This window comes from Stigmatopora nigra, chromosome 19 (assembly GCF_051989575.1).
Source record: "Stigmatopora nigra isolate UIUO_SnigA chromosome 19, RoL_Snig_1.1, whole genome shotgun sequence".
In the NCBI taxonomy this organism is placed as follows: Eukaryota; Metazoa; Chordata; class Actinopteri; order Syngnathiformes; family Syngnathidae; genus Stigmatopora; species Stigmatopora nigra.
Genome location: NC_135526.1, coordinates 4,902,796 through 4,925,287, shown reverse-complemented (window position 1 = coordinate 4,925,287; position 22,492 = coordinate 4,902,796). Strand labels below are relative to the sequence as shown.

General features: G+C 40.2%; 3 protein-coding genes across 3 annotated transcripts; 1 reads left to right on the top strand and 2 right to left on the bottom strand.

The window, feature by feature from the left end:
- The first annotated feature begins 201 nt into the window (after positions 1–201).
- On the top strand, positions 202–3,439 carry LOC144212576 (uncharacterized protein C11orf87 homolog). Its single transcript, XM_077740560.1, has 2 exons — positions 202–499; positions 602–3,439. Exon 2 carries the CDS (start codon positions 745–747, stop codon positions 1,078–1,080), a length of 336 nt encoding a protein of 111 aa, XP_077596686.1. The 5' UTR covers positions 202–499; positions 602–744; the 3' UTR covers positions 1,081–3,439.
- A 5,778-nt stretch (positions 3,440–9,217) lies between these two features.
- mybbp1a (MYB binding protein (P160) 1a) lies at positions 9,218–19,047 on the bottom strand. Its single transcript, XM_077740555.1, has 27 exons — positions 18,806–19,047; positions 17,829–17,924; positions 17,640–17,723; positions 17,478–17,552; positions 17,159–17,266; positions 16,651–16,841; positions 16,309–16,476; positions 15,984–16,101; positions 15,617–15,915; positions 15,448–15,552; positions 15,256–15,381; positions 14,944–15,150; positions 14,564–14,681; positions 14,368–14,455; positions 13,746–13,909; positions 13,554–13,655; positions 13,333–13,470; positions 12,994–13,164; positions 12,747–12,904; positions 12,542–12,673; positions 12,340–12,418; positions 11,795–11,926; positions 11,650–11,718; positions 10,927–11,040; positions 10,149–10,334; positions 9,947–10,071; positions 9,218–9,875 (listed from the first exon to the last, which is right to left on the bottom strand). Exons 1-27 carry the CDS (start codon positions 19,034–19,036, stop codon positions 9,554–9,556), a joined length of 3,906 nt encoding a protein of 1,301 aa, XP_077596681.1. The 5' UTR covers positions 19,037–19,047; the 3' UTR covers positions 9,218–9,553.
- A 426-nt stretch (positions 19,048–19,473) lies between these two features.
- tbl2 (transducin beta like 2) lies at positions 19,474–21,833 on the bottom strand. The gene is made up of 7 exons (XM_077740556.1): positions 21,660–21,833; positions 21,170–21,288; positions 20,910–21,094; positions 20,673–20,824; positions 20,483–20,609; positions 20,078–20,230; positions 19,474–20,006 (listed from the first exon to the last, which is right to left on the bottom strand). The coding sequence occupies exons 1-7, from the start codon at positions 21,784–21,786 to the stop codon at positions 19,547–19,549; spliced, it is 1,323 nt and encodes a 440-aa protein (XP_077596682.1). The 5' UTR covers positions 21,787–21,833; the 3' UTR covers positions 19,474–19,546.
- Positions 21,834–22,492: the final 659 nt, after the last annotated feature.

The window sequence follows — 22,492 nt, the reverse complement described above, 5'->3', positions numbered from 1 at the left end:
ACCGCACCCTTGGGGAATACCACAGTGATTGCGGTCCGACAGCGCGACGATAATTTACCTCCTATACACACTTATCATTTGGCTTCGGGTTGAAGCTTTGGTATTTTACGAACTATCACTTTCGGACGCTTGGAGGCAGAAATACTCATCCCGAGAGAAGCCAGCGGAGCTTTAATGCAGATGCAGCTCTCCTCATTCACATGCTGAGTGGAGCGGCAGAAGAGGAGGAGGAGGAGGAGGAAGAGGAGGGAGAGAAGGGAGAGGAGGGAGGAAGGAGGAGTCCCCCTCCACCCCTCTTCTCGCTCCAGCTCTGCTCATTGTTGGACAGCTCTCTCACGCACGCAGATGAGGAGCTGCGCATTGAGCGGATTGCGGCAATTAAGACGAGAGAGGTAGGCTGGAAGCTTTGAGCTCCGACCTCAACATCATTGTCTTCATCCTCCTCCTCCTCTTCCTCCTGAAATGCGTCACTGCGCCCTTGCATTAACTCATATGCCAGGTAAGCCTTTTGTTATTGACGTGCTCATTTAACCAAGGCGCCCTTTTCAATGCAATTTGTCATTTTACTGTGAAATGCTTGCGGTGTGTTATCTGCTTGTAGGTGAGCGCATGCGTGGTCCGGCTTCCCCGCGTTGAGCCATCACCCCTCCCTCCCTCCACACACACATACACACACACACGCACGCACGCACACGTACAAAAACCTCAACAAACTCACCCATCACGAAGGCTCCAGCGGGCCGGATGACGCCCCCGAGCTCCGCGTCGTGCCCGGGCGTCAATGGCACGTGCGTGGAGCAGCTGAGTGCGGCCTTCCCGCCCTTGTCGTCCACACTGGCTCTCCTGGTGCTGGTGGTCGCGCTGGCGGGCGTCGTGATCGTCTCCGTGGCCACCTTCCACTTCCACAAAAGGAGGCTGAAGAAGCGGAAGATCCAGAAGGCGCAGGAGGAGTACGAGCGCGACAGTCGCAAGGCGGCAGCGGCGGCGGCGGGAGGGACAGCGCGGCCGTGCGTCATTGCGCGCCCGGTGCGCTGTGCCGCCGACCGGGAGGATGGCGGAGGAGCCCCCGCCGACTGTTAAACTCAGGGAACGAGACTGTGGAATAAACAGGAAAAAGCAATAAGGCACAAAGAACTCTCATCCGTCTCTACTGCTGCTTGCCGATGACTCTCACGCAGAATACCGAGCTTAGATAGTGATTCCCAACACCTTGACATACAAGTTCAATTCCTCCCACCGTAACATTCATATATGGGAATTTCATTGGATCTAAGTTTGTAGGTATATCAAATCATTTTTTGAGAGTAATCCTTCACAAATTTTCAGTGATAAACGGTTCATTTCGGATTGGCTCGTTTCATAGCCGACCAATCCATTTACGGCTGGAAGCGACCGCTCGATCGGCTACAGTCCAAATAGATTGGACGTCTAGCACTGTCAAAGGCAGAGGATGCTGATTAGAGGTAGTTCTCAATCATTAGGACCGCCATAAAGAATACGCAGCTTTCGATATAGCATCTTCGCTTCCATTTTTCGTCAAAAAAATTGACGTTTGTTGCAAGACTTGCTTTTGTATCTTTAGTGCAGTGGTTTTCAAACTGTGGAACTCGGCCGGCTGAGCTTTATGATTATGATACAGCAGCAGGTGGAGCTCATCTTAGTACCGAGCATCTTTAAGAGGGCTTTAAAAATGAATGAAGAACAATACAGGAAAGGAATTTTCACTGCCTACATGGACAAGTTTGTGTTTATGTTATTCCGGGAGGAATGTTTGTATTTTAATTTAATTATTAAATAGAGGCCCTGCAAAAACAGTTTGTGAACAACTAACTGCAGCAGTGCAGGAGACCAAAATATTCTCGAAAAAAAACTAGGACCACTCAATTCAAAGAATTTAACTGTTTTTGATAAATGGAGTGGATTTATATATCTATATAAGAAAATATTAGTTATGTCAATCTACTACAAGGACCACTGTTAGTACTCCCACCCCATTTTGAGAACCACTGGCTTAATGAAGAGTATGCATAGTGACATTAAATATATTTCCTCTATTTTGAGACACAAAATAATCATATGTCCACACAAAAAAAACTCCGAAGTCAAACCACTCTTATCTCAAAGCGGGATTGTTTTTACAAGAAGAAAAACGTCAAACAGAACCCGAATCAAGAAATTATGACTCATTTCTTTCAGCACATTAGTTGGGAATCACTGGACTAGAGCAGGGGTGTCCAAAACCCACCCAGGGGCGTCTATTTTTTGTTGTTGACCCTCATAAAAGCCCCCATATTGTAACAAGAATACAACATTGAGCTCTAAATTGCTTTTTGTGTAAAACTGTCTACTTACCATTATTCAGTGCAAACCTCACCTGTCACTGTCTTGTGCTCAGGGAAAATAATTCAACATACAAAAATCTGATAAAAAATTATGTTTTGACTACATTTTGCTGTCAGGGAACTATGTTAACATGTATTGGTGAACTTCATTAAGATTAAGTTGTTCTCTGCTGCCTTTGCTTGGCATTTCTTCACAACCTTATTTAAGACTGTGGCATTTTGCTGTCTATTTATGTCCATACAAGAAGCATAAATGTGGCATAATTATGAAAAATTCAGCGCGACATTAAGAAACAAGATGAAGGGGGAAAAAAAAAGAGGGAAGAACTACAAAGATTTCTGGATCTATGTATGCGACCGACCCCTCGATGAAAACCCCTTTTCTCCTCGGACACGCCTGCTCTAGAGTGCCTCGCTCGGAATACATATTCTCCCGCTTTGCCTCTCGCCTAGGAAGCTTGGTTAAACTCTGGAGACGTTTAAATTTTAACCGGTCTTCGGGACGTGACACACGATTGTGTTGAATTATTCACACGAGGTGACACAACACACATGTCGTAATGGCTTATCAGATATTCCTTGGCATGTCCTCTGACGCCCTAGCATAATGTAGTTAGTTAGACTCTTAATGGATGTTGTGCTGGTGCTGTTAGGCAGTGCAAACACTGCACATATAGACATATAGGCTTCTTCATTTGGGCATTGTAGTATTACGTTCTTCCCTATATGAAGTGACTTGAAGTGCTCCAATGTCTTTTTTAGACATCTTAGCTCTAGTTATGCAAGACTTTTTGGCTGTAGTAATGCACATGAGATTTGTTTTTTTTTTTTCTTATTCCGTGTCAGATAGTAGCTAACCATTGAGTGCTAATATTTGGCGTTTTTAATCTAGAGATTGTGATTATGAGAATCCTTCCCCGGGCGCGTTTTCTTTCTTTGTAAACTCTGTAGTAACATTAAAGTGGGCCTATACATACATTCTATCAGTTCACTGTACATGTATGGCATAATGAGGAATGTTTTCTGTAATCTGCCTTATACAAGGAATATATTGTATGTAGTATTTAGCGTTTTTAAATAAATATTGAAGAGGGGAATGGGTCTTTTAATCAGTGGGGCTGCAATTCCATACATTATTTCCAATGCTGGATGTCCAATTCGAGAGAACTAGCAACCAATGAATGAATGAATGTAAAAAACATTTATTAATGGTATATATATATATATATATATATATATATATATATATATATATATATATATATATATATATATATATATATATATATATATATATATATATATATATATATATATATATATATATATATATATATATATATATATATATATATATATATATATATATATATATATATATATATATATATATATATATATATATATATATATATATATATATATATATATATATATATATATATATATATATATATATATATATATATATATATATATATATATATATATATATATATATATATATATATATATATATATATATATATATATATATATATATATATATATATATATATATATATATATATATATATATATATATATATATATATATATATATATATATACCTTATGTATCTATACGCATATATACATATATATATATATGTGAATATATATTTTCATATATAGACATATATGGTGCAGTCAAAATTGAACACTTATGGAATAGAAGGTGTCAGATAGCATTTCCAACAGATCTGACTAAAACAGTTGCTATTTTTTCCCTTTTTTTTTTTACAAGCGCAATTTATGAACATGTATCTTCTTGCTAAGACGTAAAGAGAGGAACTGACAGGAAAATATATGGATATTAGCTCCAGCTTAAGTGACTGGGAATGGATTGGGGAGAAAGTGACCATGGGAATATGGAGATGGAGGTCAAACTGGCTAGGAATAGAAAGAGAAGATGGCGGGAAAGGATCTGAATAGATGAAGGTCAAGAAGGAGAGGAGGTCGTACCACGCAGGGAATTAGTAGAGTTTAGCTGGGATTGAAGGGAACACAACAAATAAGTGAAGTGACCTATAAAGTTTGGACCGAGAGGAGAATGAAATATCTGACAATAATGAATAAACCTGGAAAGGATGGGGGTCAGCCAAAATCAAATATACTGCAGTAATTAAAGTGGTGATTTGGTTTGGAAGGGCCAGTCATTAAGATGGCGACCACGGGGATATAGGGCAGTATGGAATGCGGGTCGATGGGGAACGTTTGGAGGTCAGTCGCAGGGATGGATTTTGAGGGACTAAGGAATTAAATGGTAGAAAATGGTGGTGGTCAGTGGTCCAAAAAAATGCTAAAGCCAATTTTTAGGATTGTACAAAGTACAAACAAGACCAGTGACTATGGAATGGCTGCGATCCAAGGGGTAAAAATTGTCAGACTACTGACCATGGAATGGAGGTAATGAATATGTGGTCAAGAGTGACGAGAAAATGAATGGATTTCAATTACCATGAAAATAGCGGAATTAGACTCCAACAATGAATGGTGGGTGAGTCCACGTGATTGGTTTGATTGATAAGATGTTTAACCAGAAAATGCAATTTGTGGATAAATGACATGGAGGAACTTGCTCTCTTTCCTATGGATCACTTTCTGTTCATTTGTATCTCTTTACCAAAACCTAGATGATAACATTTGCCCACCTTGGTTTTGTGAGTATTCTGTTGTATGAATTATGTGAAACGTATAAAAGTAACATTTGAAACTTTGTAAATACTGTTTCTTTGGTATTGAAATTGCAATGGAAAGTTTGCCGGCATTGCGTATTGTATCAAGTTACAAAGAGACAATTTATGTAGGTTTTCATGGGGAATAACCTAGATTTCACAGGTGTCCTCATTTTATCATATTTGAGGCTTTTGTTATCTCAGGAGACATGAGATACATTTGCCAAAATAAAGTGCTTGTCCACAGTGGCTTGACTCAAGTGGCTTTTGCTTTTATTTTCCATTCTATATCAATTTTGTAAGTACTAATGTTTACAATTTACATTAAAGTAGTGAACACAGTCACGATGAAATGCCATATGTTTGTTAACAATCCATTATTACTAATAAAGGACTCTAAATTGATTAATTAATTGCCAACCTTTTATAGGACACTCATTTAACTCTAAGCGTCTAATCCTTTTTGACTGGTAGGAGCAAATTCACATTTATACTGTTCCCACATTAAATAACCTGGATGGATATCTACTGATGTCAATGGGAGGAAATAAGTGAAATCATATGGCCTATTCAAGTATAAACCGCATTATTATTTATGTAGAGTAACCTTAGAAATGGGAGTTGATCCATTTGTAACATCTAATATATCTAAGATATTTTTAAATCTCATTTTCTGATATGGTTTTGCAGGAGGTGAAGTTTAGTTTTGGGAGTTTGGAGTGGCTATATGAGAAATGAACTTGGCCCGGTGTTGAACTGATAAATCAGGAGTACATTTGAGGTCGCACTATCATCTCTGGGGGTACTTTACGAAATTTGATTGATTGGATTTCGCTTAGCCACAGCCCTTAGTCCTTTTCTTCGTAAAAATTATCCCAAAAATGCTTTACACATTACCCCTTCACTTACCATGTTCTCATCAGTTTAGTCTAATTTGTCTTATATTACCTGTTTTTATTGGAAAATGGTTAATATATTTTGTGTAGGAATTTGTTTTTTTCCGTCTGACCAAGCATGATTTGAGTGATTAGAGCACAGAACTAAGTGCTTTATTCTGTTGTTTTCATCTAAATATTTAACTGAAGATTATGACCAAGGGAAAAATGATGTATGGTCATTGAAATGTGTTGTTTTTTTTAAGCTAAACTTTTTCATAGAGCTGAAGTTAATGAAGCCTAAGATGCTTGTGTTCATACGTCTGTCAAATACAGAAATAGCACTCGTTACTGACACTGCGGCTTTAAATGAGATGCGCCATATAGTCGTGAAAATACGGTATTGTGAATAAATCTGTGATAGTGGGACTTTAAAGGATTACTACCATTTTCGCCCATTGCAGTTCTCTATAGTCCAATTAAAAGCATGGCAATTTATTTGTAGTTGTGTAGATACTAATTCATAGGCTGCCAGTGACAGATGGCCAAGCTATTTGAATTGAGTGTTTGTAGAAAATGGATGAAAGATGTTCATGTTGAGGCCTCTTATTTGAAATTGTACTAGTGACAAACTCATTAAATTCCCAGCAGAAAGATGAAAATAATCATAGTGTTGAACTATAAGAGTTAAAAGATATACACTATTTTGCCTGCCAGTCAAGTAGGAAAAATGCACCAAAAGATGCCCCAAAGACGGTATACATGGCACCACCTGTGGTATCGGAGGACAACACGTTTTAAGTCTGAATGCTCGTATATACTATTGAAAAACACGGCGCCAAGACAAATTGGGCAATAAACACTTATCAGATGTCCTTGTATAAAAAAATAAAAAACACTACAGTACATTCAAGCCAGAAGACTCCATAAAGCGAAGGCATGAATTCAAATGCTTACCTCCGTTTAACTTTGTGCCACAGTCGCTTCTCGCGGTCGCATTAGCAGATTGCTTCCCGCATGTCGCTTGAGGGGACAAGGAGGACGCCGCCGGGGTGCCTCCTCCTCCTCCTCCAACTACTGTCCGGGTTCATCAGATGATTTGTCACCTCGGCAAGCAGACTTGTTACAACAGGCCTTTTTTTCAGCTCTGTGTTGAAGGGAACAAACACTGGGAGGGAATAACAAGTAGGCCTTGGTAAAAGCACCCATCACTGGAAAAGCAAAGCACAATATAGGAGAGGCTTCTGGATTTAGGATCCGCTCAACCTTACAGTCTTTGACAACATTATGCAAGTAATAACAACATATGAACATATGAATTTTGATAGACTACAAAATGATTTAATTGAAAAAAACATGCTGGTTATTCTTCTTAAATTTGGACATCATTATAAGAAAATAAAACATTTGTCTAGAAAGTTAATGTAGAAACATACACTGATTTTAATGAAATGGCATACCGTTATATTTAAGAGATATACATATACAGTAATACCTTGAGATACGAGTTTAATGCGCTCCGAGACCGAGCTCGTATGTCAATTTACTTGTATCTTAAATCAATGTTTCCTGTAAAAATGGACTAAAATACAAATTCATTCGTTCCCAGTCTCTGAAAAACACAAAAAAACAGGATATTTCAATGGAAAAAGATCTTTTTATTGGTTTTAATTCATCACCTACTCACATAGTAACATACACCTATCTACTGGTTATGATGGTTCAAATGTGAAATTGCTCAGTACAGACAAATGGAGCAGACGAGAGAGAGAGAAGAGGAAAAGGACTTGATAGACGTACTGGTAGCATAACATAAACTTTAAATTATACACACACTTAAAAATAAGTTTTAATTTTACGTTCCACTAAATTTAAAGTCTTGTGCAGTAGCCGAGACAAAGTTGATTTCAAGTCCATGTAGATTCCGCTGGCTTTTTCCTCTTATTATCGACTTGGTCACGCTATCTCCCGCTAACTTTTTTTCTTTCATCCATATTAAAAGAAGGCTCTCCATCTCTTTATGAATGTCACTGCACAGCTTGGAAATTATGGTTAATCCTTTGTTTGGAAGGCTTAATCTCCTTTATACCATCCTTCTGTTTAAAGGATAGTACATATTATCGAACTACTCCACTCATATTGGCGAGCCATCTCAGTCAGGTGTACGCCACTCATGTTTTTCAATTATTTTGTCCTTGATATGGATTGTCATCATAAACCTTTTCTTCTCACTACCTTCCATTGCACCGGCTTCCTTAGGATCCATTGTTTTTTTTCTTAATTCTGTACTGATTAACGCAAAAAAAAAGCCCATCAAGATGCCACTAGGCCCCACTTAAGGCACTACCCGTGGCTCCAAACAAGTGGTCGGGATCGGAAGGCGTTCGTTTTTCCCGCGGCCCAAATGAGCCCGGTGATGGATGAGGCAGCCGCCCTTGTGACAAGTTTCCCGGATTGATGGCAGCGGGGCCTCACTAGGGCTACGCGCGTCGGTTCTAGGGAGCACTACATCAGCCTCGGACAGCCAAATTAGGCTTTGCCGTGATTGCTCGCCTTTTCGTGTGTTTGTTTGTCGGGGCGAAGCGGCGCAACGTCAAACGCCGCGTGGAGATCATTTTTCAATGTTACGTAAGCTCGATGGCCGAGTATGAGCAGTGCGCATTCTTTCAAGTAGGTAAGATGTTCCAGACAGGTTTAACTGTATTTTTAGTCTTTGTCCAAATGACAACAAGAATCGCTACCACTTAAAATGGATTAGTGCTGTCAAGTGGGGCCGCTTACATTAACTGGAGACCAAACAACATCTACATGTTCGGCAAATTAATTAAAAAACTATTTTGACAGTGAATAGTTGAATAGTTTGGCAACATTGTTGCCCTAAAAACTGTCCAAATTGCCGTACCTCTACTTAAAAATGTCTCTAAGTACGAACGTTTCAGGTTCCGAAACTCTTTGATATGTAAATATGGTATGTATCTGTTATTTTATCTTTAAATTGTCATGGTGCGAATGAAATAAATAAGCGAGTTATTCATCGAAAAACAGTAGATAAGAAAGTGGTGTGCGGTTGACTGATTTTGCAAAGCAATGCGGCCGGACTTTTTAATTTTGTCTATTTATCCACATAATTTTTGCCTCTATTATTATTCCAGTGCTGGGTTTTGCTCAAATGACAACATCAAATTTCCTGGCTGTTTGCACCTTCTTGTTGTTTTGTTAGCAACGATTTCCCACAGCTAATTAATGTTGCATAACACACAAAAGGTTGAAGAGTGAGTGCAAATTGGTGAAAAATCTCCAGCAGGAGAGAAGGATTTATTGTTGTATGGTTGCTTTTTTCCTCTTCTAACAATAGCATCGGCACATTGAGAAAAGTAAGCAATTTCATTCTCATACTCTTTCGGGACACATGATTTCAACTATCAAAATGGTTAATAATGCTATATGAACAGGAATAAAAAACAAAAAATAAAACAAACTGGATACTGCCATTGACAACAATAGACATCTAATCCATTGGAAGTCTCTACCAATGATGAACTTATCAAAAGAGTCATAATTTTGCTTTAAAAAGAGTCATGTGATTGGACGTCTATCAAAGTCAATGGCACTGGAAGATTTAGGGGGAAAAAAGATCTGGGAGTTGTACTTGCCGTGGATATTTTATATTTTCGTTTTCTTTCATTTTCTTGGCTTGTCCGGCTTGTGCCGCCTCGGTTTGCGCCGCCCGCTTTCTCTTCCTCTTGCCCTTTCCTTTCTCTACCCCCGCATTGTTTGCCGTTGGGGCCGAGTTTGCGGTGGCGGCGGCGGCAGGCTCCAAGACGGGCTGAGGGCGTTTTTTCCTCTTTTTGCTTTCTGGCAGGAAGCCCTTCTCCTTCTTGGCAAGCTGCTGCTGCATCGGCACGTCCTTGTCAGGTTTTACCTTCTCCACTTTGGGCCTCCTGAAGATGGCGATGATAAACAAATGAATTTAAATACGCACGTCAACATCTAATGTCATTGCAGCACTTACAGAACACCAAAGAATTTCATGACAGCCCAGTAGATGTTCTGTAGTGGTCCTGTTATCTGAAAGCTGATGCCTTCCGGTATAAGATCCAGGACCTTCTTGAGGTCCAGCAGATCAACGGCCAGCTTCTACAAACACAAAGAGAGCGGATGTTTGTTTTGTTTCTTCCTTCTTTTTGGAGTCGTCGGTTATGGTCACGACTTACCTGCTCATTGACGTTCTTGACCAGAAAGTGACACAGCTTGAGAGCTTTCAATACCTTCTCCCGCAGAGCCTTGCTCTCCGTTTGACCCTCCGTTTGACCCTCCGTTTGACCCTCCGTTTGACCCTCCGTTTGACCCTCCGTTTGACCCTCCGTTTGACCCTCCGTTTGACCCTCCAGCTTGAGAGCCTGAGAAAAAAAGGGGTTGATTTAATCAACTGTCCATTAAGGACAAATCCCATTAGGAAACTTTTCTATTTACATTTTTTATTTAATACAGAGCAGTGATTCAATTACCAACGTGTATGACAAAAAAAAAGTAAGCCCATCTGAGTTTCTCTTTCTATTAAATAATCATGTCACGAGACTCTCATGACAAATAATCAATTCTGCCTAGCGATAAACAAGGGGAAACTACCAGTGTGTGGAAAATGAAGCCTGGAAGTCTTTTTAACCCTTCAAAGGGCAACGGTTGCCTTTGACGGCGCTAGACGTCCAATACATTTTGACCGTGGGGTGAACTCAATGTCACAGGAAAAAAAGGTCCATTTTAAGTTTCAATGGCGGAAGTTTGTTCATGAAATATTCACAAAAAAATATTCATTTCCCCTCCCAGTCAAAATGGATGGGAAGTCCAGCGCCATCAACAGCATTAAAACATTATCATTCCCAGTCAAACTTAAACATTCTATAAAAGCTATATCAACAGTAATTTATTTTTAAATTAAAGCTTATGGCCACAACGCTGTCACCGGCAATATGAAAGGAAAATGTCACTCACCTCAGTCAGCTGTGGCGTCAACTTGGTGCAAATTTCCAACCATTGGTCGCCTTGCATCAATTTCTGCACAACCCTGCTCTGCATGGCAGCCAACGTCAATACACACGCTTGTCCCTAAAAACACACAAATTATGATATCAATACAGTAATCCCTACACAAAAAATGACTCAACTCTTTTGGTGCCATTGAAAATGATAGATGTACTCTCAAGTGGCTCTTCTCATTTTTTTTGTTGTGAATTGAAATGGGTTTGTCAATAGTAGACTTTCAATCCATTTAACCTTTAACGCAAGTCGTGGCTGCTTGGATAACTTTAAAAAAACGAACAGGACATACACCCGTTTGAAATGAATGTGTATTTAGTTATTTTATATGGGAAAAGTTGATTTGAGAAACGAGTAAATTGACATATGAGCTTGGTCCTGGAACGCAATCAGCTTGTATCTCAAGGTATTACTGTACAATCATCTTCTGAGCCACTCATGAAGGTCATGGGGTGCTGGAGCCAAATATGGGCAGATATGTATAGACATGTTTTTGCCTTTGAATATAAATTGGGTATTGTGGTCAAAAAAAGTAATCAAGGCAGGCTGCATCATGTACATTGTCTGATGGCAGCCAAAGAGTTAATAATTTTTCTACATTCTAATTTAAGTGACCTTGATAGATTAGAAAATGCCCCCCGCCCCCAAAAAAAGGTAGTCGGGAGGAACGACAATTACCTGTTGGTGCTCTCTGACGGCAGATGTAATGTGCTGCACCGTCGCGTCCAATAGATTAACACTAAAAACCTGCAAGACACACACGCACACAAGTCTATAATAGCGCCATCATTCGGGGAACCAGCTGTCAGGTTGCGCGGCTCACCGGAAATCTGTTAAACAGGTCGGTGAACATCTGGGTGGTCAGAAGACTATTTCTGCGACTCATGAAGGAGAGCAGCATCTCCCGAAAGACATTGGTCATTCGCTCCACGTCCACGTTGCCCATGAATGTGAACTGTGTAGAAACCCAAAATTAGCATGATTTTTATCATACAGGCTTTCGGCCTAAAGGCCTAAAAAATATAAGATATTTTTATTTGATTTTTTACCCAAATTTTGATTCAATAAATAAATGAAATCTATAAAACAGATATTCAAGAAACTATTAACTTGATGACTATGAAGAGCTAAACTGAGGATGGCCCAAATTATCTTAAACTGACCCACTTTGTGACCTAGTAAAATGCAAGAACTGGAATTGCATACAAAAAAAAAGATGACTGTACGGCTGGTATCATTTGCAGTTTTGATAATGGCACTGCATTAGCAGTCAAATCTTAATTGTACTTTCATTGCTCTTTTAACTTATGTGTTCTGACCAAAATGTACATTTTGTTACAGTGAAAAAATGAAATGGGACAAACGTACATCTTCAAAATTTCTGGGTAACGTTTTCTTTTCTGCAATGGGAGTTCCTCGCAGCACTTTAATGACATACATTGCGGCGCTACAGTAGAAATAAAGGAGAAAAGTTATTGGTGTTTATCATTAAATGGCCTCAAAATAAATACAGCCATCCACAAGTTTGTTGGACATCTCTATTATAATTAATAGGTTAAGCTTTTCTTACCTAAAGTAGTAGAGGGCAACAGAGGACTCTGACAACTTCTGCATCGTTGTGATCAGCTTCTCGGCTAAGTCATTGAGTTGCTGCTTCCTGTCGTCGACAGTCTTGCAGTACCTTTTGGAACTGTAGAGGTTCCTACAAAATATATATTCAAGATGTAACATCAAAAATCACAGGTGGCTTTCTTACGATGCTAACTGCGACTTGCCTGAAAATTTGAGCAACTCTACGTAGGAACTCCTGCTCTTGCTGTTCGTTACCAGATTTCATACCTCGTTCAATCACGTAAAGCAGAGGCTCTAAAAGGTCTAGAACTAGAGGGCTTGTGGACTCCTTGGTCACGAATACCTCCACTAGGTCTAGCACCTACAAAATAGGAACACGTTCATAGTATTTCATTTATTGCTTCTGCTATAGTATATAGTTGACACCAGCATTGTTATTCCTTCACTCACCTTTGTCTTGAAGTTGCACACAAGCAATTTCTCTTTGCGAATTTTGTCCTGGGCGTCCTTCTTGGCTTGGATTTTCTTCTTCTGCTCCGAGAAGAGTACCGATAAGTTCTTGTCCAGTTCCATCATGGTGTTGTCGTCTAAGTCTTCATCACTGCCTTCCTCCTCTGGAGCCTGGACACATGCAAAAACCACAGATTATGACCTCATCACCATGGGTTCCTTTAAAGAGGGGACATTTTATAGACTTTTTTTGTGAATGTAATGAGAGTGTCCATCTTGTATATAATAGCGCCACGGTGTGGTCACACTTAATATTACACACCAGTCGAAAAGACTGACCGTAGTGTCCTTTTGCTGCAGCACCTTCAGCAACTCCAGTTTGAAGTTTTGGTCCACCTCCATGTTTTCTTCATTGTCATCCTCTTCAGATTCATCATCCGAGTCATCTGAGTCATCTGACCCGTCTGACTTGGCCTCCTTTTTTTTTAGGAGTAAAAAAATTGACATTATAGACAAAAGCTCAGTGATAAAATTCTGCAAAAAGAAAAGTCTTCCATCACCATCTCTTCGTCACCATTCTCCGTTTTGTTCCGGGGTTTCTTGGCATCGTCCTCGACGATCACGGGGCCGTCCTCATCGCCGTCTTTATCTGGATCCAAGACCTACATGTACACAAGTGCAACAATGTACAGTAAAGAAGTCGCCCTATCAGACAAAGAAAAAGCAGTTTGAAAAAAAAAAGGGGGCCTTACGTCCAAGATGGTGGTGAGGGTAGCGGCATTGACATGGGGGCTGACAGAGGCGAAGACTGTCTTGCAAACCTGCCGGATTTGTCGGCTGTGCTGTGACAGGAGAGACAGCAAGATGTCCACCAGTACCTCCACCCACTCCGGCTCCTCCTCTTCTTGTTTGTCAGCTGTGAAAAGTTACAATTTTGACTCATTTACTCCCATTGATGGGATTGATCATTCACTGCCAAACTGACAAATTTTAGAAGTGTATCATGTAAAAAAAATGCCTTTATATGCACAAACAAAATTCTATCAATACACTATAATAGTATAATGGATTCCCAAACAGGAATTTGATGAACACATCCATATTCATATCAAAATATGCATATCCAAAAAATGCAGAATAACGTTGAGTGCTTTGGTCTGGTCTCATAATTTAGTTCAAGTAAAATTGTATTTGTCATTGGTTAAACTATACATTTAAGTGGACAGGCAAGTTTTCACTTTTGTTCTTCCCTTTGTATTTTGCTGGTACAAGTTGAGCATCCTTTTTTGGGGTGAGAAATATGTCCTCTTTTATTTTAGTATCATTGTAAAAACAAACTTACTTCACAACAAACGTTTCCTACACAGGGCTCACCTTTCTTTATTTTCTTGGCTCGTTTCTCCTGCGCTTTTTTAACGCAGCTTTGCAAATCTTTCATGACATCCACCAGCTCATCTGAAGCCTTAAAAGATACGAAAAAACGTCTTGTAAAATGTCATTTTTCACCCATGGAAGGCGGGCCTTCAAAAAAAAACGAATGTGATGGCAAAGCTAACTCGGGCAATCATACCTTGAAGAGGTTCATGCCCACCAAGAGGAAGAGCTGCTGGAAGGCAATGGTCTCAGGCGAGTAGCCCCTTCCTCTCCTTCTTTTTTTCTTCTGCAGGTTTGCCACCGACTCCAACATGCTGGAAGAAAAATGACGTTCAATACAATAAAGTAGTGATGGTACTTGATTAAGTTGCCTTCATGTTAAGTCCAGAAGCATATTTGGTGTCCCAGGAACTGCCCAAAAGGCCACAAAAATGTGCCTTTTTTTTTTAAAGAATGCACATTTTTCTTGTTGTAATTAAAGAACCATAATTAATTCATTACTAAACACCCTTCCTGACTATGATTGCAAATGTTTCAAAGTGAAATGTCGTCACCAAAGAATACAAGGGTGCCTACCTTTCCCAAGCCAGCTTGTGCTCGGCATTGAAAGGATGGACGGACTGGACAAACGTGTCCTTGCCCAGCAGCTCTTCTGCGTACTGGGCCATGCGGTAGAGCCACAAGGAGCCGTCGGATGTGACGCCGGATGTGCGCTTATTGAACAACGGCCCTTCTTTGGACTCTTCGTCCGCCTGGGGCAGGTTATGCAGGGAGAGGAGGAGCCTGGGGTGGCAGAGAAGAAACGTTTGCTCATTTGCTGCCAGCCCTCCAACTTCAAAATGGCTTGGACGTCAATTGCTAGAGAGAGAGAGATGGTCGAGCACTCACCCAAAGAAGGTACTGACAAGCACCGCCCTGGTTTTTTCATCCAACGGAACGTTGAGCTCATCTTGAGTTTCCGGAATGTCGTTACAGGTTTCTTTGGTGGCAAAGAATGCGTGGAAAAAGACAAATCTGGAAAGAAAAAAAATGGTCATTCATCAATATTAACACTTTTGGGACTCTTTTGTTTTACCGTACCGAGCAGTCTGCATAATGAGCGCCTCGTCCTTATTGACCTGATGGTTATCAACGATGGAAGCCAGCCTTGCCACAATCCACTTCCTCAAGCGGAATATGGACTCCCTTCAGAACCAAAGGAATTATTGAGCAGTTCACTTTGCAGGCGCCAGAGATCCTTGGGACTCACCCTTCTAAGTTCTTCTTTTCTTCCTTGTACTTCTTCTGCTTGCGTGAATCAAAGTTCAGCATCCCCTTCAGGTTGGGCCGCAAGAAGGTGGTCCTGAGCCACGCTACGTATTCCTGGACCACCGGCGGCCGCAGGTGCTGCACCACGCGCCACACAGAGGGCACCACCGGGTAGCCTTGATTGACCAACGAGGAAAAGCCCACCATCACCGCCAGTTGCTTCTTGTCATCCTCGCAACCCTCCAGGAAGTCCGAAACGTATGTCTCCATTTCGGGAGCCAGCTTGAAGCGTTCTTGTTTCTGGAACATGAGGTATAGATGCTCAGTTTTGCAGTTCCCGCGCAATTGAAAAATACTTCTGGACAAACCTGAGCGGAAACCACGTGCTCGCCGTAGTGAATCATGGCCTTCCCGGAAAGAAGCTCTTGAAGTTGCCGTAATGACAGAAAAGGCAAAGCTCTGCCCAACAGTCGGAAACTCACGAAGCTGCACGTAGGAAATGGTTGATTTTAATCACACGTTATTTAAGTGTGTATATGTATGTACATACACATATATACACATACATACATACACACACACACGTATATATATATATATATATATGTGTGTATATATATAGAATATTATACACATAGATATACATACACACACACACACACATATATTATTCTTTTTCTCCTCTTGACTCACTGTGTGGGCCCCCAAGACTCTTTTAGCATTCCCCCTACAATGGCTTTGTTCCAGAAGAGCTGGAAGCTGTCTTCCTTAAGTGAGAGCTTGAGTAGGTCCAGCGCCACTGGCGGGAGTATGCACTGCTTTTTCGTGGCCTTGGCAGCCAACTTTAAAAGGTGTGTCAGCCTGCAAGAGACAACAAGGCACAATGTTGTGGTCAGAGTAAAACTAGAGAAATTTTGATGCACGATTACAAAAAATTAAATTAAATTTAAAAAAAAAAAACGTCATGAATGCAGATATAACATGGAAGTTGGAATGATTCTAAACTAAGACAAAATAATACAATAATAATCTTACTTTGCGATATTGTCATTGTTGATGATGGTGGAGGAGCCCAACAGATTTTGAAGTTTGTTAGAATCAAGTGTTTGAGGAAATCGCTCCAGGGCCACCAACAGCAGTCGGAGCTGATCCGGAGTTTGGAAGGCTGCCTTCAGATCGGACTGCAGGGCGGTCAACAGGACCTCCTGAAACACCTTCTCAGGGACCTGATGGGAGATCAGAAATGGTAAACATTGCCTTTATCTAATACCTCTGTTTGTTGGTTATGTTATCTGTTTATAAAATAGTAACCCAGATGATGATACATCTAATATTATCAAAATTGTAGGATAGGTTTGTACCAAACAAGAGTTGATAACATTTTTAGGTAATGAGATGAAAAGTCACAGAGGTCAGAAAAGGCATTTCCCGATAAATCATTTCATGGTGCCTTGTTTTACCAAATAGAGCCACTCTTTGAATTTAGCTGCTTTGGCGAAAGCCTGCTCTGTTCAAACAGTCCTGTTTTTTTTCATGTGGCTACCTCATTTAGGATGTCCATCATGGTGTTGCTGGCTAGATCCTTCAAGTGTTGTCGGTACTGGCTGAGGTTTTGCAGAAGCTGCACGCATCCCAGCACAACCAACGGCTCCTGTGTTGCAGGGGAATTTCCAAAGTCAAATACCTCTTTAACATTCACTGGAAAAGCTAGCATTTGCCTGCTTTGTAGCTGATTTATTTTGGATTCCAAGTTCATTTCTCTGGCATTTTGCAACATCCATCAACTTTCTACAGTAATTGTTCTCATTAGCCTAACAGTTACACTTTAGATAAATACTTACAGTGTAGTGTACTGTACTTACTTTGATGAGGCGGCCGGACTGATGGAGAGCGAGGATACCAAAGAGGCTCCCAAATGCAGCATTTCGCAATAATTTCTGCGGCATGAGCAGAAGAAATAATTGATTTCTAATTTTTTCCCCCACAGTAAGTAATCTCACCAAAAATAAATAAATAACATTTACCTTTGGGGTTTTTTCTAAACTGTATTTCTCCTGGATTCTGCCGAGTATGTCTTGCAGAGTAAGATCTTCAAAAGCACTGAGGAGCTGGAAAGAGGAAAACAGTATTTCAGTATTGAAGCATAGCATAAATACTGGCAGGGCAAAAAAAAATGTAAACCCAAGGAAGGGTTGGAGGGAATAATCGCCTACCTGGCCCAAAGCCAGACTGAACCCAGGTCTTGCCACCTCCCGGTTGTGAGCTAGGCCATCCACCAGCCTCTTTAGTGTGTATTCCAGCTCATCCTCCTACAGAAAACAACATTTATAAACAACAAATAAGGAAAACATGTTCTTTAAATACACAATAGGAAACCTAATTAACTAAAGTATATATCAATGATTATTTTATTTCATTCAACTGGGATGGCTGGCATTGACTCATCATGTTTCAATGTCATTGACGGTAATAAATGTTCAATGAACTTTTTTGACAGAGAGAGCCATAAACAATTCATATTTTCAATTGTTATTCATTGAGAGCCATACTCAGAATTTACTAGAAGTAAAAATACATGAAAACGTGTGCATTTTTAATCATTTTACTGCCTTTAAAGTAAAAAAAAAAAGTCTCAGAATTATGTTGACAAACTTGTGACCCTGATGCTAATCAATGGGATGCATGCATGCAGAAAGGTTTAATTAAAAACTGGAAGATTAAAACGACTCTAGATATAGTGTTCAGATTTTAGCTCACAGTTTAGCGGGGGGCCATAAGCACCCATCAAAAGAGCCACACGTGGCTCCCGAGCCACACGTGGCTCCCGAGCCACACGTGGCTCCCGAGCCACACGTGGCTCCCGAGCCACACGTGGCTCCCGAGCCACATGTTCCCTACTCCTGGATTGGAGGAATATTGCAGATTTGCAGTCAATGTTAGCCAATAGAACAGTGGGAATGCACTTGATGTTGTTCCTAAGATTCAGTGTTGCAAATGGGAATAGACTATAAATAAATAATGTGTACTCAAAGTAAAAACTGTTCATTTTAAAAAGAACTCTGGATCGTTCATCATTGTAAATGACACGGATGCATTAGAATAGCAGTGAAATAAAAATATAGATCTGTGATACAATATAGTGTTCTAAATAATTTCATTACATCAGAAAAAAATTACAACGTGTTGTCACCTTGTTGCTGTCTTTCAGGTATTTAAGGAGGTTTTCCACAGCCCTGACACGAACTTCTTGTTGGGGTTTGGCTAAGTCCCAGAAAAAATCGAGAAAGACTCGGTTCTGATGGAGGATGCCGGCTGTCTGCTCCGATTTGGGGGCTGTTTCCACGAGATCTACCATGTTCGCGTCCATCTCACATGCACATGCTGCAAAAAGGGGGTGGTAAACGTGCTTCTCTTTTCCCATGGAAGCGTCTACATCCGGGTCGTATTTTGTATAGGAAACTTTATTGACAAAGATAATGCAAGCGTTTGAGATTGTACGTAGTATTTAACATTTTGTGTCAACGCCCATTTACAATTATGAATGAAACTTTTGTAAATCAGTCTATAGTTTTGCGATTTTAGTATTTTAATTGAGAACTCACCTCAGTTTTTGTCAAAGAATCCACCTGAATTCATTGTTTTAAGATGGTTGGCTAATATCACCTTTGTGAATGTGATATTATTTGAAGCAAAGGCTGTAAAATGTTTAATATAAACCTCAAGGGTTTGTAATTTCAAATCAACACTTAAGATAAAATTAAAACATTATAAATGCAAGGGCCCATGCCTGATCTTTAAAAAATTGAGAACATATTTTTACAAGCTTGGCAAAACAAAGGCACATCCAAAGACCAAAAGTTTATCTTGGAATAAAAAGATGCTCTTTTATTAAAACTCATTAAAAAGACAATCATGTTCAGTTGAGGTCCTTTCATGAAACACGAGCAGATAACACAGTCTTCAAGGCTCTCTGTGCTTCACTAATCTGTTTCTCCAGCCTCAGTTTCATGCCCTCGTTCTGTGCCTTCTTCAGCATGTCCTGCATGTCCTGAATGGTCGCCCGGTAGCCGGGGGCATTGTGGAACACGCGAATGGCCTTATCGCCACAGGACGCCAAATAGCGTCCGGTGGTGTCGAAGCGCAGGTCCTCGATTTGTATGCAGTGCACTGAGAGAAACCGCTCCTCCAACGCGCCGCTGCTCACGTTGTACATGGCCACGTTGCAGCCGTTGCTGATTGCCACTACGCGGCCGTCCGGCGACATCGCCACAAGGCTGCCATCGGATGACGAACACTTGACGGTCTTAAGCAGGTAAGGATCCTGCTGCTTTTTGTACTCAACGTTGGTGTTCCATGACTTCCACGTGCCATCTTTGGACAGTGTCACCATTCTGAAATCATAAAGAAAAAAAAAGAGTAAATTAACCTTGAAAATGACAAGTGGCTGAGACAAGAGTTTTACTTGTTGGAGTCATTGGAGAAGGCAAACGCGCGCATTCCTGCTGAGTGGCCTTTCAACTCGAAGGCTCGGGTCACCTCCTTAAACTCTCCATTCTTTGAGAAGCACACCTCCCAAACCTTGACATCAGGGGTGAAGCCACAGGAAGCTACAAACCTTGAAGGAGAAACTCTATTCAGCGAGGAATATATCCTGAAAATAATATCATGATATACACCAAATTTTGGTGGTTTTAGCGTCAGATGTATGCACATTTCTTAACTCAATGGCTGCCATTGATGGCAATAGGCACCCAGTCCAGTTTGACCAAACCATGATAGCAATTACTTTGCATTAAAAATAGGAGGCTGTAATAATATTAATAAAAGTCTTTTTTTTAATTATAAACAAAGGAAAGAGATGTACAACCTGCCACATGGAGAGATAGCTACGTAAGCATTGATCATCTGGTTGGTATTAATAGAGGCCAGTATTTGTCCTTTCAGGTCCCATATGTGTATGGTGGTGTCACTGTAGGCACTCATAATGAACTTGCCTGCATGAAAAAGCATGCTGTTACATTCAAATACCACATTCTTTGAACAATTGTGCCACATACCATTCTCTGCAACCCCAATGTTTATGATCTCAGCCTTGTGTTTAATCGGAAAGTCCTTGGGGGCAGCTTTGAAGCCCATGGTGCCGTCGTCTTTTTTGCTCATTTTGTAGACACGCATCGTGTCCTCATTAGCCAGCCAGGTGATAAATGCCCTGCAAGGAAAAATATGGGAGTTATAAAGCTGTTGATTTGTTTGCTATCTTTAATCAGATGTATTAACTTTCTTCCACGGCTAACCTGGAGTCCGGGCTAAAACGCACCAGCGTGGCATGGTCCAGTTCCACGTTAGCTCTTAGATATTTGTGTTCCCGGTCAAGGAAGTCTTTGGTGTTCCAAAGTCGTACAGTGCGGTCCTCGGAACATGACGCCAGGTATTTCCCATTGCTGCTGAAATCCAAGCATGTCACATAGCTGCCGTGGCCCTGAGCAATATAAAAAAACACTATTTTTATTGTACCCATTCACACCACTCAATGTTCAACCGCTTCTGCATTTACCTTAAGCGAGGAAGCCAACAATGGATGACTAAAGTTGTGTTGTGACGTTTTCTCTTTGCGGCCGCGGTGCTTGTCCAGCTTATTTTGTTTTTTGGACACAGGAGCCTTTGCTGCATTGCCTTAAGATGGAAGTACAGGAAAAAGACTAAGACAAGAGAATAAAAACTAACACAACTCAAAGTAGATGACTTGCAACAGTTTTAACTGGCAATGTTCATTTGCTGGCAGCGAAACTTTTAATTCACAACAGAAGGCTGTAAATAGGCAAAAAGGTCAAAGTTCACCTACACTTCAAGTGTTCATATCACCAACTGTTTTCTTAAGTTAAACAAGATGGAGGTTGTTCATTTATTTTATTTTTAAGTACAAAAGAAACATAGCAACTATATTTGAGAAAATTACCCTAGAATCAAGATGGGGTATTCACATCAAGTCTCAGGTTAGCACACGTTAGCTTTGGTGCAAGGCAAGCTTTCGTTTTATGTCTTACCAGCAGATACGCTTGTCTGCTCTGCAGTCTCTTGAAGTTCTTCTTTCCGTTTCCCAACAGCGAAGGCTACCAAAGCTACCAGTACACCCAGTAACAAAGTCAAGGCAACCAATGCAACGGTCTCCATCTCTGCAGTACTGACTACTTCCCAACTGCCACGTAAATTTAATTAATATATATATATATCTCACATTCAGGTATAGTTGCGGAAAGTCGAAGTCGGCGGCGTCATTAACAGACGGCCATCTTTAAACAGAAGACTTCACTGGCTCTTCTACAGTGTACGTGTTGAGTGATTTTCTCCACTGAAATATTTTTGCTACACAAGTTTTAAAGAGGAACCAGAACAAAAATAAATAAAACAATCTACATGGTAATAATCCTAAATGTCTGCATAGTTTGCCAGTGACATTCAGATATTACAATCCCACTAGATAATGTCTTGTTTTGAAAATTTTAAATTGTTTTTATTTATTTAATATTTGATGTCAAACTGGTTTCACAAACTGAAGAAACCAGATTTAATTTAGCAGCCACAAAAGTGGAACCAGGTGGCCAGAAGGTACAGTTTTCAATGAGAACAGACTTGTTCATAAGACCTTTCAAACCCAAAAATATTTAAAAACAAGAAGTTACTTGAAAATGAGGTTCATTCTTACCCCTTTAGACTAAGCAACCCCTAAAGAGAAAAAGATCCATTTAAAAAAAAAAATTAACTACAACCTCAAGATTTGAAATACTGACAAGACAAATCCAGCCTAAATACTCCACTTTTACAGACATTAAAATGCATCATTATTTTTCCCATTAGCTGGAGAATTGAAGACAAGGTA

Coding starts and splice junctions, on each gene's coding strand:
- LOC144212576 (XM_077740560.1), top strand. CDS start 745: ATGACGCCCCCGAGCTCCGCGTCGTGCCCGGGCGTCAATGGCACGTGC.
- mybbp1a (XM_077740555.1), bottom strand. CDS start 19,036: ATGGGAAAAGAGAAGCACGTTTACCACCCCCTTTTTGCAGCATGTGCA. Junction 17,267..17,477: donor AGTCCGGCCGCCTCATCAAA/GTAAGTACAGTA, acceptor CCTGCAACACAG/GAGCCGTTGGTTGTGCTGGG. Junction 13,471..13,553: donor AGAATGGTGACGAAGAGATG/GTGATGGAAGAC, acceptor CTAAAAAAAAAG/GAGGCCAAGTCAGACGGGTC.
- tbl2 (XM_077740556.1), bottom strand. CDS start 21,786: ATGGAGACCGTTGCATTGGTTGCCTTGACTTTGTTACTGGGTGTACTG. Junction 21,289..21,659: donor GCAGACAAGCGTATCTGCTG/GTAAGACATAAA, acceptor TTCCATCTTAAG/GCAATGCAGCAAAGGCTCCT. Junction 20,007..20,077: donor TTCTCCAATGACTCCAACAA/GTAAAACTCTTG, acceptor TTATGATTTCAG/AATGGTGACACTGTCCAAAG.